The 18020-nt window shown below is 45.3% G+C and overlaps 1 protein-coding gene across 1 annotated transcript in view; it reads left to right on the top strand.

The window, feature by feature from the left end:
- The first annotated feature begins 1009 nt into the window (after nucleotides 1-1009).
- The window catches only part of SF3B2 (splicing factor 3b subunit 2), an 81868-nt gene continuing 64857 nt past the window's right edge, over nucleotides 1010-18020 (top strand). The window contains exon 1 of the mRNA XM_033956817.1: nucleotides 1010-1640. Within this exon, the coding sequence (XP_033812708.1) occupies nucleotides 1535-1640 (106 nt within the window). The 5' untranslated portion in view covers nucleotides 1010-1534. The remainder of the gene's footprint in view (nucleotides 1641-18020) is intronic.

Genomic DNA, 18020 nt, shown 5'->3' with positions numbered 1-18020 from the left:
ATGCACTAAAAGCATCAGCTATTTTGTCGTCTGTTTATGGTTGGTAGAGCTGAATCAACTAATTTCTGTCTCAAATTTTTGTCTCTAGAAAAAGCTATAGTAGGACGTTTACCACAAAAGCAAGGGTGGAGCTCCAATATATACCAATGTCTTCTGATAATTTCACTGATCTTATGTGTTGGGTGGAAAATTTTAAACAACAGATCATAACTGAAGCTTTCCTGTTGTCTTGACCTGTAACAAGAAGTTCTTCTGGATGTTTTAGATTTAGATTTCCTATCCTATACCCTTCTAAGATGTGTCTCCTGGGATAACCTTAAAGCCATGATTTGTGCTTGTTGTTCAAATTTGGGCAATTCAGTATGAGCTTAGGGCCACGTCTGGAGGGTATCTGCGCATACGTAAATGTCAATGTCCGCACATATGCAGATGCTGTCCAGATGCAGCACCGAGCTCAGGGATTTCAAAACTTGGACAAACTGTTGTGTTTTGAAAATCCCTCCATGTACCTGGATAGTCCTCTATAAAGAGGACATGTCCAGGTTTTCCCGGATGTCTGGTAACCCTATCCAGCAAGAGTACGAGGTAACTCATGAAAGTGGGATTCTCTTGCAAAATACAGGAGACTTGGCAATGGCTTTCTGATAAGCCTATCATGTTGGTATTATTATGGAAACTGCAGCATGAATTTCAACGGACAGAATCAGGGACAACAAATGCTACACAGCTTTGGGGTGTATAGCGGCGTAGCGAAAGTGAGTGGCACCCGGGGCTATGACGCCCCCATTTCCACTCCTCCCCCTGCTGCGCTCGCCCGCGTCATTTCCCGGTACTTTTTTAACTTCGGTGCGAGCAGCGACGAACTGGCTGCCCACGTCAGCTTGGGCGCTCTCTCTGACGTCAGAGAAAGTGCCAAAGCTGACGCGGGCATCAAGTTTGTCGCTGCTTGCGCTGAAGTTAAAAAGGTACTGGGAAGGGACCCGTGCACGCGCAGCAGGGGGAGGGGTGCTGGCGCCCTTTGAAAGACCGTGCCCGGCCTCCTCGCCCCCCTCCCTAACTAAGCCACGGGGGTGTAATTTCTAAACTAGGTTGATGAAAAAGTCTCCCTCCAAGAACTGGGTAACTTGCTTTGGAGGAGGAGGTGCGGGACCGAATTGAGAAACACTGGACTATAAGACCCATGAGTCTCTGTCTCCTACTTCTGCCGTCCCATTCTTTCTATACTACAACTTCCGACGTCACCGCAGAACTTGTCATCGCCTACCCAGAACAAACAAGGACAGAAAAAAAACTCGAAGAGTTACACGTGCTTTCATCAGAAAGAGGCTTGGCACGCACGTGTCGCGTGCGCAGCGATCTTGCCCATGCGCATTGTCGGAAAGCCCATTGTGTTCGCGCGAGATCGATTTTCGGTAGCAAGGGAGCCGCATCTGCTTTGTGCCGTTTACGGAGTGCCAAAGGCCCCGGATCGCCGGTGCTGCCTCTGACCTAAGAGAGCGCGACTTAGCAGGCAGGTCACCGTTGTGCGGGCGCCATGGCGAGCGACGGGATTGAGGGCAAAGTGGAGCTGCCAGGCTACGTGGGCTGGAGCATAACCGAGCTGCAGGCCCGCCTGGCGGAGATCGCGGCCCCGGTACAGGGTGAGTAGCCAGATGGATAACTGCAACTATTTAAACTCAAAATAAGAATTGTGACCCATTCTTTTTTAATTATTTTCCGGGTGGCAGTGTCTAACTGCGGTTTGCCCAGTTGCATGCTGGGTCTCGTAGTTTCTGCTTTTATTATTAATTAGTTTATGGAAATTACAAGTCCCAGTAGACTTTGTGGCTGAGAATAAATGTACAACCAGGTCTGTCGCAACGTCCTCACTGTTATATGGGCTGTTAAATATGACTTTAGGGAAGTGGGGAGCTTTGATACAGTGGTGGTTGCCAGACCCTTGTTGGGACTCCACAGCTAGTTGGTTGTGTTAAAACTCTTTATCTATCTGTACAATATTTACCCACTTTGGGGATCCAGTATGAACATATAACTTAAAATGAGAAATTGGATTTGAGAATGAATATCATATAAACTTCTTTTTTTTAAATTATTCATTGTCTATGATTATATTTACATAAGGACTTAAAAATTGACATATAAGTACATAAGTAGTCGCCTCCGCCGGGGCAGACCAGAGGTCCATCCAGCCCAGCGGTCCGCTCACGCGGCGGCCCTTCAGGCATATTGCCTGGTCAGCGGTCCCTGACTAATTTTATTGCCTACCTCTACACTTATCTCTAAACCTTCCACTGCTCTTATCTGTACCCCTCAATCCCTTTGTCTTCCAGGAACCTATCCAGGTCATCCTTGAAACCCTGTACTGTGCTATTTCTTATCACGGCCTCCGGAAGGGTGTTCCATGTGTCCACCACCCTCTGTGTGAAAAAGTACTTCCTTGCGTTTGTTTTAAACCTGTCCCCCTTCAATTTCATCGAGTGACCCCTTGTTCTTGTGGTTTCTTTCAAATTGAAAAATCTGTCTTTGTCAACCTTTTCGATGCCCCTCAGGATCTTGAAGGTCTCTATCATATCTCCTCTGAGTCTCCGCTTTTCCAGGGAGAACAGCCCCAGCTTCTTCAGTCTGTCAGTGTATGTAAGGTTTTCCATACCCTTAATCAGTTTAGTTGCTCTTCTCTGGACTCCCTCAAGCATTGCCATGTCCTTTTTGAGGTACGGTGACCAGTACTGTACACAGTATTCCAGATGCGGGCGCACCATAGCCCGGTACAGTGGCAGGATGACTTCCTTCGTTCTGGTCGAGATACCCTTCTTAATGATACCTAACATTTGATTTGCTTTCCTCGAGGCTGTGGCGCATTGTGCCGACGCCTTCAATGTCGTGTCTACCATCACTCCCAAGTCTCTTTCCAGATTACTGACCCCTAGCATTGATCCCCCCATTTTGTAAGTGAACATCGGGTTCCTTCTCCCTATATGCATGACCTTGCATTTCCCTACATTGAAGCTCATTTGCCACTTTTTCGCCCATTCTTCCAATGTCGTAAGATCCCTTTGGAGATTCTCGCAGTCAACCGTGGTTTCAACCTTGCTGAATAGTTTGGTGTCATCTGCGAATTTGATGACCTCGCATTTTGTTCCCGCCTCCAGGTCGTCAATGAATATGTTAAACAGGAGCGGTCCCAGCACCGATCCTTGAGGAACCCCGCTCGTGACCCCTTGCCAGTCCGAGTAATGGCCCTTTACACCAACCCTCTGCTTCCTGTCTGCCAGCCAGTTTTTGATCCATCGGTGGACCTCCCCGCGCACCCCATGATTCCATAGCTTCCTGAGCAACCGCTCATGTGGTACCTTATCGAAGGCTTTCTGGAAGTCTAGGTAAATTATGTCTATGGGTTCACCTTTGTCCACCTGGTTATTTACCCCCTCAAAGAAGTACAACAAGTTTGTGAGGCACGACCTACCCTTGCAGAACCCATGCTGGCTCGACCTTAGCTGTCCATTTTTTTCGATATGGTCACAGATGCTGTCCTTAATCAGTGCCTCCATCATCTTTCCCGGGACCGATGTGAGGCTTACCGGCCTATAGTTTCCCGGGTCGCCCCTCGAACCCTTCTTGAAGATGGGCGTGACATTAGCTATTTTCCAGTCCTCCGGGATCTCTCCAGTTTTTAGGGATAGGTTGCATATTTGCTGAAGTGTCTCTGCTATTTCATTCCTTAATTCCTTGAGCACCCTTGGGTGAATGCCGTCCGGACCTGGTGACTTGTCGCTCTTTAGCTTGTCTATCTGCCTGAGGACATCCTCCTGGCTCACCTCTAATTGGACCAGCCTGCTATCTTGATCTCCATTTTCTATTTCCTCTGGTTCCGGAATGTTGGATGTGTCCTCCCTCGTGAAGACCGACGTAAAGAAGTCATTTAACTTGTCAGCTATTTCTTTTTCCTCCCTCACTACTCCCTTTCTATCCCCATCATCCAAGGGCCCCACTTCCTCCCTCGCTGGTTGCTTTCCCTTTACGTACCTGAAGAATGATTTGAAATTTTTTGCCTCTCCCGCTAGTCTCTCTTCATATTCCCTCTTTGCTCTCCTAACCACTCGGTGGCACTCCTTCTGGCTTTCCTTGTGTTCCTTTTGGTTGGCCTGCGTTTGGTCCTGTTTCCATTTTTTGAACGATGCTTTCTTGTTACTGATCGCCTTTTTTACAGCTGCCGTTATCCATGCTGGGTTCTTTATTCGATTTTTCTTGCACTCTTTTCTGAACCTGGGGACGTACAGGTTCTGTGCTTCGTGCACCGTACGCTTGAGCAGGGTCCAGGCGCTTTCTACGGACTCTACCTTCCTTGTGCTGCCATTGAGTTTCTTCCCCACCATTTTCCTCATTGCATCATAATTCCCTTTTCTGAAGTTGAGCGTTGTTGTTGTGGTTCTTTTCACCCTGGATGATCCCAGTTCTAGTCTGCACTGGATCATGTTGTGATCGCTGTTCCCCAGTGGGTCTGATACCACTACTTCCTTTGCAGGTCCCCCCCAGTCCACTGAGTGTGTAGTTTCTATCGCGGGGCTATACGCTTAGTTCAGTGAGGTTTCCATTTTTTTTTCAGATGCAGAAAAAAATGGAAACTCACTGGACTAAGCCCTGGTTGGAGACTACATTGTTTAACTTGCTTTTTTTTTTAATCAAACTTTTCAAGCCACTCTCATACTAGGTCAACGTTAAAGATTCATTATGCCCAGTATCCTGTTTCATCGGTGGCAAGTCCAGGTCACAAGTATCCACAAAAGTAACAAGAATCTGTAATGCTTACCCATCAGGTCTACCTTAATAAGAGTCTATTGACATTTTCTTCAGGAGTTTGTCCAAATATTTTTTAAATCCAGCTATGATAACTGATTTTATAATGTGCTCTTCAGAGTGAGTTCTAAAGTAGAGAATGACACAGTGGGGGGGGGGGAGGACTCACTGCGGGTACGGGGACAAGGCCATCCACCGCCCTGTGGAGTGGTGAATGGCCTTGTCCCTGCAGTTAAGGGAGAGAACGGGCCCCCCTCCCTCCTTCCTACTTACCGGCCGAATCTATCTATCTTCCTCCCTCCCCCTTATTTTCGCGGCGCATTTTAAGTTTACAGAGTAACTTGCTCAAGCGTCAGAGGAGAAGCTTCCGCCCACAGACGCACGCGACTGTAGGCAGGCTCCGGCGGCTCAAGCGAGTTACTCTGTAAACTTAAAGCGCACCGCGAAGATAAGGAGGGAGATGCTCGGACCATGCGAGGGGTGCTGAAAGGCGGTGAGGTGGTGAGAGGGAAGGGTGGTGGTGGAAAGGAAAGTAACAGACAATGAAAGGAAATGGGGAACAGAAAGTGGGGAGAAGACGCTGAAGGGAAATGTGGAAGACAGAGTGGGGAGAAGACGCTGGAGGGAAATGTGGAAGACAGAATGGGGAGAAGACGCTGAAGGGAAATGGAGAAGACGCTGAAGGAAAATGGGGAACAGAGAGTGGGGAGAAGACGCTGAAGGGAAATGGGGAACAGAGAGTGGGGAGAAGACGCTGAAGGAAAATGGGGAACAGAGAGTGGGGAGAAGATGCTGGAAGGGAGGAAGACAGAGATGCCAGACTATGGGGGGAGTGGAGGGAAGAAGATGGGTGCCAGACTAATTTGGGGGGGGGGGGGGGTAAAGGGAGAGGCACAGTAACAGAGCAAATGGAAAACACAGAGAGAAGAGAGACAGTGAATGGAAAGAATTGAATGAGAAGATGAGGAAAAAATTATGTTTGTTTATTTTGCTTTAGGATAAAGTAGTATATTAGTTGTGTTGATAAAAATTTATAAACAAAACCCTGCCAGCTGAACATCTCTTTTTCTAGTTCAGCAGACAAAACTTTGATGTATAAGGAAGGATTAAGCTAAATATTGCAGTACTGAGGCTTGTATGGATGCTGCGGGGACAGTGGTCTCGGGGGCGGGATGGGAACAAATTTTTTCTGCATGTCATTCTCTATTCTAGAGCTTAATTGGATTAAAAAAAGAAGAAATCTCTGATTTGTTTTAAATATACTACATTGTAGGGCACAACTGGCAGCTTAATCCCTTGGGGACCTGTTTGGCCAGTCTGCAGAAAATTTTGTGGAGCTTGGGGGTCTGTGTTCATTGTAGCTTAGCTCATCTACTGAATTGCAGGGGTTTGAGCACAGGCTGTTAGGCATCTGCAGGTGGCTCTTCAGGATGCAGCAGTTTTGATTTCACCTCTCCCCCTTGCGTGCACGGTTCCATGAGGGTTGAGGATCAGTCCGACTGATAGCCTGAAGATTTCAGCATTTGGGGGTTGGTCCGACTGGTAGTCTGAAGATGTCAGCATTTGAAGGGCTGGCTGATTGAGGCAGGGATTCTTCTTTTAGATCCAGCTGTTGCTGCAGCACCTTCAGAGTACATGTCACAGTAAGGCTATTGCAGCCTATAGGCAAAATCAGGAGGAAGGAGTGTCTGAAAAACCCATTTGGATTATTCCATACCAAGTGGTCACCATTATGTCTCAGATTTTGTTCAAAAATTGTATGCAGACAAGCACAGCATTAAAATAAGTTTCCTCAAAAAGCAGATCCTTAGTTGCAATAATCACTGAGCTAGACCCTTTTGTATTATTGGGTGCTGGTAGTATCGTGCACAGCCGTGAATAAAATGTCATTTTTAGCTGCTCATAAAGCTGACAATAATTGATGAAAAATACTCATTTGTGGCAGTCCAGTACAACTTTTTATGCTAGTTTCAGCAATGCTAGTAGGAGCATCATGGATTCAAAAGCCCGGTTATAAGGTTTGCTCAAAGTGTGCCTTAAAACTTGTCGCAGTTTGTCGTGACATATTTTAATCAGTTTATCAGCTGCTATAGCTCTAGAGCAGTGTTCTTCAACCTCCGGTCCACGTACCGAAGCTGGTCCACAGAATAATTCTTTTATTTCTGCCGGTCCATAGGTGTAAAAAGGATGAAAAACACTGCTCTAGAGCACATGTGTCAAACACATGGCGTGCAGGGTGAATCCAGCCCATCTAGCCACTTTATGCGGTCCACGGTGATTGTGCGCTGGCTTAAGGGCAATGCAGTGTTTTCCTCATTGCCGCCTCTTGTGTGTTTTACTTTCTGGCCGGCTCCCTCCTCCTCACTGCTGCAGTCATCTCTGTGTACAAAGCCACAGGCGGCGACTCCTCGTCTCATCTGGAAGCCTTCCCTCATCTGAAAGCTTCCGGTTCCGGCATAGGACACGTGTAGGAGCCGCCGCCCACGACTTTGTGCACAGAAAAGACTGTGACAGTGAGGAAGAGGGAGCAGGCCAGAAGGTAAACACCCACCAAAGGGAGGCACCTTGTTGAGGCACTAAATGGAGGGAGGGAGAAGGGCATGTTGGGACTCGAGAAAGAAGGAGCACAAACTTCGGACAAATGATCGAAGGAGGTAAGGGATGTGAACGTGAGATATAGCATGAAAAGGAGAGAAGGGAACATGAGCCATAGAATGGAGAGAGTGAAGGAAAGACCGGGTCACTCTTGTCTATCTGCCTGTTTACTCCCTCGAAGAAGTGAGCAAGTTTGTCAAGCAAGATCTTCCTTTGCTGAAGCCGTGCTGGCTGGTCCTCATTAGGTCCGTCAAGGTAATCAATGATGCGGTCCTTTTTCAGAGCCCCTACCATCTTTCCCGGTACTAAGGTCAGACTCACCGGTCTGTAGTTTCCTGGATCTCCCCTCAAACCTTTCTTGAAGATCGGTGTAACATTCGCCACTTTCCAGTCTTCTGGAATCCTTCCTGATTTGATCAACAGATTGGCTATTAGTTAAAGCAGTTCAGCTATAGCCCCTTTCAGTTCCTTGATTACCCTCAGATGGATGCCATCCAGTCCTGCAGATTTATCGTTTTTAAGCCTATCAATCTGCCTGCTAGGCTGACCGTCAACCCTGTCAGTTTCCTGTCTTCGTTTCCTACCTATAGCCTGTCGGCTTCCAGTATGTTATGTATATCCTCTTCGGTAAACACAGACGCAAAAAATGTGTTCAGTTTGTCAGCGATGGCTTTGTCCTTCTTTAGTACTCCTTTATTCCATGGTCATCCAATGGTGCCACTGCTTCCTTCGCGGGTCGTTTCCCCATAATATGTCGAAAGAACGGCTTGAAGTTTTTTGCCTCCTTGGTTATTTTTTCCTCATAGTCTCTTTTGGTCCCTCTTACCGCCTTATTGCACTTGTTTTGATGTTTGTGCTTTTTCCAGTTTTCGTCCGTTTTTGACCTTTTCCATTCCTTAAACAAAGTCTTCTTGTCTCTGACCGCTTCCTTCACCGCTACAGTGAGCCACGCCGGTTCCTTGTTCTTTTTCCTCCTGGATCGTGGTATATATAGATTGATACGCGATATATATAGATTGACACGCGGTATATATAGATTTTGTGCCTCGGTGACTGCTCTAGCATTTTTACAGTGCTTATCCTCTTCTTAATCTTCTTCCCCACCATGGAATTCCCTTTTTGGAAATTCAGTGTCGTGGCCATCGTTCTGGATCGATGTTTTGCCCCTGTGTCCAAGTTGAAGTGGATCATATTGTGATCACTGCTTCCCAGCATCCTCGTAGTCCATTTAGAATTAAGTCCAGAATTGAATTTCCTCTCGTATTTTCCTTGACAAGTTGTTCCAGGAAACAATCGCCTACAGCATCCAAGAACTTGGTCTCTTTACCACAGCCAGAGGTGCTTAGGTTCCATTCTATCCCCGGATAATTGAAGTCACCCATGATAATTGCATTGCTTCCTTTGCAGTTGCGTTTAATCTCGTCCATCATTTCTCTATCAATTTCTTTGGACTGCCCTGGAGGTCGGTAGTAGATACTGATCTTCGTTTCCGTTCCATTTTGACCCATAGAAATTCTACCTTATTTTTTGTTTCCGACGTGTTCTCTCCGGTAGACTCAATTCTCTCTTTGACGTATAGGGCAATACCCCCATCTTTTTCACCTACTCTGTCTCTGCGGTATAGCTTGTATCCCGGTAGCACGGTGTGCCAGGCGTTTTCCTTGTTCCACCATGTTTCCGTGATGCCGATGATGTGAAGGTTATCTTTTTTTTTGTGCCATAGCTTCCAATTTCCCCATCTTATTCCTTAGGCTTCTTGTGTTCGTGTACATACATTGAGTTTGTGGCCTATTACTTTCTTGCATTTCCTTACCTCTTGTGTCCCTTTCGATCCGTCAGGATTTCTGTCTTGGCTATGATGCGGTAAGTCTTCCCTGCTATCTTCCTGCACGGTATCCTCTGGGTATACCGGTTCCCGAACCATCGATTCTGGTTGGCTTTCCCCTTCTTCTTAGTTTAAAAACTTCTCAATTTCTCTCTTGATGTTGCTTGCAAGTAGACTCGTTCTGTCTCCGCTGAGGTGGAGTCCATCCTTCCTGAATAGCTTGCTCTTCCCCCAGAACGTCGTCCAGTTGCGCACGAAGTGAAATCCTTCCTCACACCAGCACCTCATCCATGGGTTGACTGCTTGTAGCTCCGTCTGCCTCTTCTTATCGGCCCTGGGTACCAGCAGGATCTCCAAGAATGCTACCCTCGGCGTTCTGGTCTTCAGCTTCCTTCCTAGCATCCGCAACTGGTCCTTCAGTCCTTCCCTGCTGTAGTTCCTGTTGCTCACATTGTTTGTCCTCACGTGGATCACCACCGCCATATCTTTCTTTTCCACACTGTCGATGATCCTGTCGATAAGGCTCACTATATCTTCTACCTTGACTCCTGGTAGGCAGGTCACCAGCCGATCCTGTCTTTCTCCCGCTATGTGGCTGTCCACTTGTCTGATGATGGAGTCACCCACAACGATTGCTGTCCTCTCTATCTTCTCTTGCCTCTCTAGCCGCTGGTCCATGTCCTCTGTGCACTTCCAGCTTCCCTCATCCTGACATTGGCTTGCACTGGACTCGTCTTCCTTGTGGTTGTCCTCCAGGTGGTCCTCTGTCACTGTAGGTGTATCTTGGCAGCTCCACTGTTGTTGATGATTTTCCACGGCCTCCCTGTATGCATGATGAACTTCTCTAACTCCCTGACTTCTTCCTCAACGGTTTTCTCTGTCATGAAGTTTTCTGCCTCTCTGTCCTCCTCTTCCACTGCTCGAAGTGCTTCTAGTTCCAGTATTCTGCCCTCCAGAAGTCTGACTTGCTTCTTCAGGCCCTCCAGTTCCTTGCATCGAGTGCATACATAAGACCGTCTCCCAGAAGGGAGGTAGTCATACATATTGCAAACGGTGCAGAAAACTGGGTAGCTCAACATCTTAAGAACATAAGCAATGCCTCCGCTGGGTCAGACCTGAGGTCCATCGTACCTAGCAGTCCGCTCACGCGGTGGCCCAACAGGTCCAGGACCTGTGCAGTAATCCGCTATCTATACCCCTCTATCCCCTTTTCCAGCAGGAAATTGTCCAATCCTTTCTTGAACCCCAGTAACCGCCTAGAACTCCTTGGGTATGGCGGTATACAAAAATAAAGTTATTATTATTATTATTATACTCTGCCCTATTATGCCCTTTGGAAGCGCATTCCAGGTGTCCGCCACACGTTGGGTAAAAAAGAATTTCCTAGCATTCGTTTTGAATCTGTCCCCTTTCAACTTTTCTGAATTCCCTCTTGTTCTTTTATTTTTTGAAAGTTTGAAGAATCTGTCCCTCTCTACTCTCTCTATGCCCTTCATGATCTTGTAAGTCTCTATCATATCCCCTCTAAGTCTCCTCTTCTCCAGGGAAAAGAGTCCCAGTTTCTCCAATCTATTAGTGTATGAAAGGTTTTCCATACCTTTTATCAGACGTGTTGCTCTCCTCTGAACCCTCTCGAGTAATGCCATATCCTTCCTAAGGTACGGCGACCAATATTGGACGCAGTACTTCAAATGCGGACGCACCATCGCTCGATACAACGGCAGGATAACTTCTTTCGTTCTGGTAGTAATACCCTTCTTGATTATACCTAGCATTCTATTCGCTCTCCTAGCGGCCGCTGCACACTGTACCGTCGGCTTCATTGTCATGTCCACTATTACCCTCCAAGTCCCTTTCTTGGGTACTCTCATTCACTAACATCCCTCCCATCGTATATTTGTACCTCTGCTTCCCATATGTAACACTTTACATTTCTCAACGTTGAACTTCATCTGCCATCTCGTCACCCATTCCCCTAGTTTGTTCAAGTCCCTTTGCAATTCTTCGCAGTCCTCTTTAGTCCGAGCTCCACTAAAAAGATTGGTGTCGTCCGCAAATTTTATTATCTCACACTTCGTCCCTGTTTCTAGATCATTTATGAATATATTAAATAGCAGTGGCCCAAGCACCGAGCCCTGTGGGACCCCACTCGTGACCCTCCTCCAGCCCGAGTAGTGGCCCTTTACTCCTACCCTCTGTTTCCTGCCTGCCAACAAGTTCTTGATCCATCTATGTACGTCTTCTTCCACCCTTGCTTCTGTCTGCTGCATCCATTGCTGTCCGCTTTGCCGGTCTGTCGTCTGAAATGGCTTCTCCTTGTGTAGGAATCTGTGAAGTGTCCTCGGTGTTTCTGTGAAGTCCTTTTCTTGATTTTAAACCTGCTACCCCTGTTGCTTGTGTGTGTCCTCTGTGTCTGCTGTGATTGCCTCTGCTACTACTGTGTTTATTTGTCTATTGCTTGTCTGTCCTGTTGCTCTTGTGGTACTTGCCTATGTAGATGTCCTTCCATAGTGTTTCTTCTTTGCTCATCCCTTTACAAAGGCGCTCTCGCTAAGGTGAGCGCCTTTAATGCTCGCCTTCACATGCCGAATGGCTCCCCTTTTAAGGAGGAGCTCCAGTGGATGATGTCGGGGGGGGGGGGGGCAGAGCTACTTCTCGCCGATGCCCCCTTGCTCTCTCCTGCCTTCTCTGACTCCTTCTTCCCCTCTCCTGTTCTCTTCTCTGCTTTTCTCTCCTGCTTTCCTGCCTGCCTACCTAACTGTTTAACTGAGCTCCGTTGGCCCCTCCCCTTTTAAGGAGGAGCTCCAGTGGATGACGGGTTGGTGGTGCTCTGGAGTTTGCCCATTCCTTGCCAGATCATTTTCTAGCTTCTCCTTGTCATGCTGAGTGGAAGAAGCAGGCTTTTCGCCAGACCCTTAGCTGTGGTTCCAGTGCCCCCTCAGGAGTCTAGCACCAGCAGGTACTCGATTTACTTTGTGGTGCCCAAGAAAGAGGAGACTTTTCAGCCCATCTTAGATTTGAAGGGGGTCTACAGGGCTCTCAGAGTTCTATCTTTTCTCATGGAGACACTGCGATCGGTGATTCTGGTGGTTCAGCCGGGGGAGTATCTAACCTCTCTCGATCTGACAAAGGCCTACTTGCACATTCCAATCCAGACCTCCCATCAGCACTTTCTTTGTTTTGTAATCTTGGGCCAGCACTCTCAGTTCTTTGAGCTCCCTTTTGGTCTGGCCACTACTCCCCGGGCGTTCACCAAAGTTATAGTGGTCGTCACGGCGGACAGAGGGCATTCTGGTGCATCCTTACCTGGACGACTGGTTGATTCGCGCAAAATCCTTCCAAGAGAGCACACGGGGCACTCCTCGGGTGGTGGAGTTCCTGCAGTCACTGGGATGAGTTGTCAACCTTGCCAAGAGCCGGTTGGCCCCCTCGCAGCGCCTGGAGTATATTGGGGTGGTGTTCGACACCTCCTTGAGGAAGGTCTTCCTCCCAGAGGCCCGGGTAAGCAAATTACACTGTCAAATTCGCCTGATTATGGCGTCCAGGTGAAATCGGGCGCAGGATTTCCTCCAAGTCTTGGGGTCAATGGCAGCTTCCCTCGACGTGGTGAGGTGGGCTCGGGCCCACATGCGTCCTCTTAAGTATGCTCTGCTTCAGAGGTGGTAACCCCAGACCCTCAGTTTAGATCATCCTGTTCCTCTGCAGGGCTTGGCTCGCTCCAGTCTTCGTTGGTGGCTCCAGACCTCCTATCTTGTTCAAGGGACAAGTCTGGATCAGCTACAGTGGACGGTGCTTCTCACGGATGCCAGTCTTCTCGGTTGTAGTGCTCAGTGTCTAGGTCACTCGGCTCAGAGCACCTGGTCCACGGAGGAGGTGTCCTGGTCAATCAATGTTCTGGAGACCAGAGCCATCCTTCTGGCACTGTTAGCCTTCCACTCCTTCTTGACGGGTAAATTGGTCCGGGTTCTGTCAGACAATGCCACGGCCATGGCCTATGTCAGTCGTCAGGGGGGCACCAAGAGCACTCAGGTAGTGCAGGAGGTGGCTCTGCTCATGCTCTGGGCAGAGTTGCATCTTCAGGACATCTTGGCCTCCCACATAGCCGGAGTGGAGAATATTCAAGTAGATTTCCTCAGTCGTCACATTGGTCATTCCATGTCAATTGGACCAATACTGAAAACTACCCACGCTCGACCCCCCTTGAAATCCAACCAAATTTTACAGGGGTATTGTCTAGGGCCTCAAATGAAACTCTGCAAAATTTTTTGGATCTAAATTTGATCAGGAGCTAGGTGTGGTTGAACAAAAGCAGTCGATCCACTCCCATGCCTCGTGTGACCTAAAACGCCAACTTTGCTTAAGCACTGCGGCAGAAGGAAACTACCTAAGAGTCTGAAATTTTGCAGTTTGGTACAACACCTTGTGCCAAGTTTGAAATCTTGTGCGAACATGCTTTTATTTCTACAGGTCAGCAAAGTAGGCAAAAAAATTCACAGTTTGGCTCCATACTGCTGCTGGTAGGTAAGTCAGCTGAGGGTACAACTTTACCAGCAGATATGTACCATGAGGTACTTCCAAGATTTGCAATATGAGCTTTTACAGTCAAGTGAAGCTGAAGATATGACCATCCCAAAAATATGGCTTTATGCATTTATGCAAATTTTCACTGTTTTTCAGATTCAAATATCTCTAATGTGTAGGTTTGTTTAAAAATATCATTTGAAAGAGCATATTTTTTTTGCTACAGAAGCTATCCTGTTTCATCTTGGACCCAACCTTTCTTTGGTGAGAATTAAAGCTTCAAAGATAAGCAATACTTGCTTGCGTAAACATGTTATGTTGAAGGGTCATTGGCACTTCATTGTGAATGTGCAGTGGAACTATATTGATCTGAAAACTCATAACCAAGCTTTTCGGAACATTTTCTGACTTGCAACTATCACAGCACAGTGATTGTATGAACAAATCTGGCTTTAAGGTTCATCGTGACCTTATAACACCATATGACTTCATTATTTGACAAAGCTTGCCTTTGCCGGTTGCTTTCCGTCTATTTTTTCTGTGCAGCATCTGATTCTTTCCCTAGTTAACTAGGCTATGCCTGTGTGAATTTTGGAAACTTACTCTGCACTTGCTGACATGCTCAACTTGCTTTGCTCTATTTTCATTGTGTTCTCACACTGATATTTTTCACTGTATTTTTAGGTGACTCTTATCTTATGGAGACTACTAATAAGCTAGAGCCCTGCAGTATTGGAATCTATGATAGTTCTGAGTGCCAGAAACCATCTACCTTCTATTCTGGAGAAAGGTGCTTGAAGCTTATTTCTGATTTCTCTTTGCCTGACCAAGAATTAATTAAAAGACGCTCTGGACTTTCTACTTTGTCTGTGGAATCTAATCCCATGTATTAGCTCATCATGAAGCCTTGATTCTGACGAAGTTTGAATTTCTACAGGAAAACTGCTGTAATCCGTTCAGAAAACAGGATCACAGCACTATCAAAGGTCTACGCCCAATTGAGCTTCCTGCAGCTGATCATTTAAAAGCTATCACAAAACACGAGTTTAAACCAGCCCAAAAGCTTTGCCCAAGAGGCAGGCAAGACTTGGGTGTCAGACTGCAAGATCTAAGTAGCCCTAAGTCTGATTCTGACAGTGATGACCCTACCAATGCATCTGAAAACCTCAATGTCAGCTTTTCACCACTAGGATTTTCTCCTCTAAAGATTCAACGGATTAGCAAGGAAAATTCCTTAAATTATGCTAAAGGCAAATTCTCTGAAGCCCATAATGCAATTGCAGACCACATTGCAGTTATTGGTGACTTAACTCCAGTTGATATCAAAGCAGAACCAGAAAGTGGCTAATGTAAAAGGTGTTCTAACTATGACCTCCTATTGACTGAACTGAAGTAGAAGTTGGAACTATCTAGTAATAGGGAGAAAATACAAATTCTCACTCTTGCTCCACACAGCTGGACTATTGAGAAAACTGCTTTGGAATTTGGCATTTCAACAAGAACGGTTAAAAAGGCCAGGAAGCTGAAACAGCAGGGTGGCATTCTTGCTGTTCCAGCAATAAAGAGAGGAAAAGTGCTTGCTCAGCAGATTACATAGAAAGTCTTGGATTTTTATGAAGATGATGAAATCTCTAGAGTATTCCCAAGGCAAAAAAGATTATGTCTCTGTTCTGATCAGTGATGAAAAAGTGCAAAAGCAGAAAAGATTGCTGCTATTGCCTGTCTGGCTGTCATTCAAACAGTTCTTTTTAAACTGTCAGCAACGCTTCCCCAATTTTAAACTGTTGTTTTCTATTCTGCATTATATTGTAAATGCTTTCTGTCTTTATCTGTTTTTAAGTCCATTATTCTAATTTGTATTTTATCTGTATCCCATGTATTAGCTCACCTTGTTGTGAACCACCTAGAATTTCTTCGGTATGGCAGTATATAAGAATAAAATTATGTTATCTGAAGGAAATGTACACCACCTATCGTAGTTAGCATGGGCCTGAAATTGGGTTCTCAAAGTTCTGTCAGCTTTGGCCAAAGTGATGTGTCACAGTCAGTTCATCAGGGACTCATTCAGTCTGTGTCTGCATAATCCACCAGAATGTGAAACTTATGCTTTCAGCAATTGCAGTTCCAGATGACTACAAGGTGCTTCTGAATAAAACTGTCTGTGATATGAACTCAAAAAACTGCATGTTGCAGCGGTGTGAAATATGTCCTGGGCAGATCCCTCTGGAGGAATATTTTACTGAGTTCTTTGGTGAGCATGATCCAGATGATATCATTGAATTTAAGCAGTGGATACACCGGAAACTCGACAGTTATCCATAGAGAACTTCACTTCAGAATTAATTGGAAAAATTTCTTTCTTTTTTTTTTACAAATCTTTATTCATTTTGCATCATATAACAAGTGTAACAATAAATAACAGTTAAAATTGAATACAACACTTGTAACTTTATCATGTTCAGCATTAAAACATTATAATTTTAACCCAATCCCTCCCAACCCAACCATAATCTATGCATTCTCAAAACTCCTATATAATATTCTTTATTATTGGTCTAAATATTAATAAAATTATAAAATTTCTCCCCCCCCCATGCCTTTCTTTTTATTGTATTTATAATGGAAAAATGGTATCTATTTCTAATTTGGCTAGCCACCATTTTATTTCCAAGTACCAAAGTGCTTATCGGAAGGAACTGAAAGCAAATATAAAGGAGGGGCATGCTATTGTTTTGATGAACTTCATTGAAAATTATTCCTTCATCGTTCAGGATTCAGTACAGGGGTTTCACTGGTAAAATAGCCAAGCAACATTACACCTCTTCGTTGTCTACTTCTGCAATCCTGATTTCCAAAGCTTATGCATGATCAGTGACTACTTGCGTCACGATACTATTGCTCTTCATGCATTTTTGAGGAAGCTTATTCTGCATCTGAAGGAAGTCTTGCCTCTCTTAAGCCATATTCACTACAAATGCTTGAGTACCTGAATGTAAACCACTCAGGTTATAAGTAGTATATAATACTGAAAACTAAAATAACTTTAGTGATGGTTCTGCTGCGCAATATAAAAACTTCAAGAATTTCATTAACCTCTGCAGCTATGATACTGACTTTCAAATTACTGCTAAGTGGAAGTTCTTTGGCACCAGCCATGGCAAATCTCCATGTGATGGGATTGGGGGAACAGCCAAGCGTTTAGCTGCCCATGCCAGCTTATAACGCCCTCTCAATAACCAAATTTTGACACCAAGGGATCTATTTGAATTCTGCAATAAATCTGTCTCGGAAATCAAATTTTTCTTCATTGCTAAGGAAGATATTGAAGCAGTAATACCTGCTCTGGAGCAAAGGTTTAGTATGGGCCACACAGTGGCTGGAACAAGAGGAAATCACTAATATAAATCCATAGACACTGCTAGACTCTGCATTAGCAAAATTTCAAGTGACACCAGCTCATTCATTGCCAATGTCTTAGAGTCTGATACTGATCCTAAACATTTCCTTACCTTTCAAACATCCAGCTTTCAACCTGGATAATACTTAGCTTGCATATATATATATATACTGTTTGACAAATTCATCTCCTAAACAGTAGCCTCACTACCTACAAAGTTATATTTTCCCTCTATCAAATTCTGTGTAATATGTTGTTCCCTCACTTTCTGCATTTTGCAATTCGCTGATTGTTCAGCATTACTCCTTGGGTTGCATTCATGAGAGCTAAATTACATACTTAAGATTTATATTTCCCTTTTAGCTATTTCTTGCTAATAAGTTGTACCCTCACTACTTGTATCCTGTAATTCATTGACTGTCCAGTTTTATTCTGTAATTCACTTATCCGGTAATTTGCTTTACCCTGTAATCCGCCGTATTCTGTAACTCGCTTTATCCTGTAATTCGCTTCATTCTGCAATTTGCCTCATTGTCCAGCTCTATTTTAAATTGTGCAGATTGATCCGCTTTATTCTTTGGGTTGCATACATGAGATCTATACCACATACTTAAGATTTATATTTTCCTTTTATCTATTTCTTATATAATAAGTTGTACCCGCACTTTTTGCATTTGTAATTCGCTGATTGTCCAGCCTTCTTCGATGTGAACCGCCTAGAAGTCATTCGACTGTGGCGGTATAGAAGAATAAATTTATTATTATTATTATATGACAATTCTTGGTGGATTGGCCATGTATGTGAAATTTCAATGGAAGAATGCGACATCCTGGTTGATTTTTTGCATCCACAAGGTCCTCCCCGCAGAGACATATGCTGGATCCCTG

Source organism: Geotrypetes seraphini, chromosome 8 (genome assembly GCF_902459505.1).
Source record: "Geotrypetes seraphini chromosome 8, aGeoSer1.1, whole genome shotgun sequence".
Classification (NCBI taxonomy): Eukaryota; Metazoa; Chordata; class Amphibia; order Gymnophiona; family Dermophiidae; genus Geotrypetes; species Geotrypetes seraphini.
The sequence above is the reverse complement of the archived record's forward strand: the minus strand, read 5'-3'. Positions and strand labels throughout refer to the sequence as shown.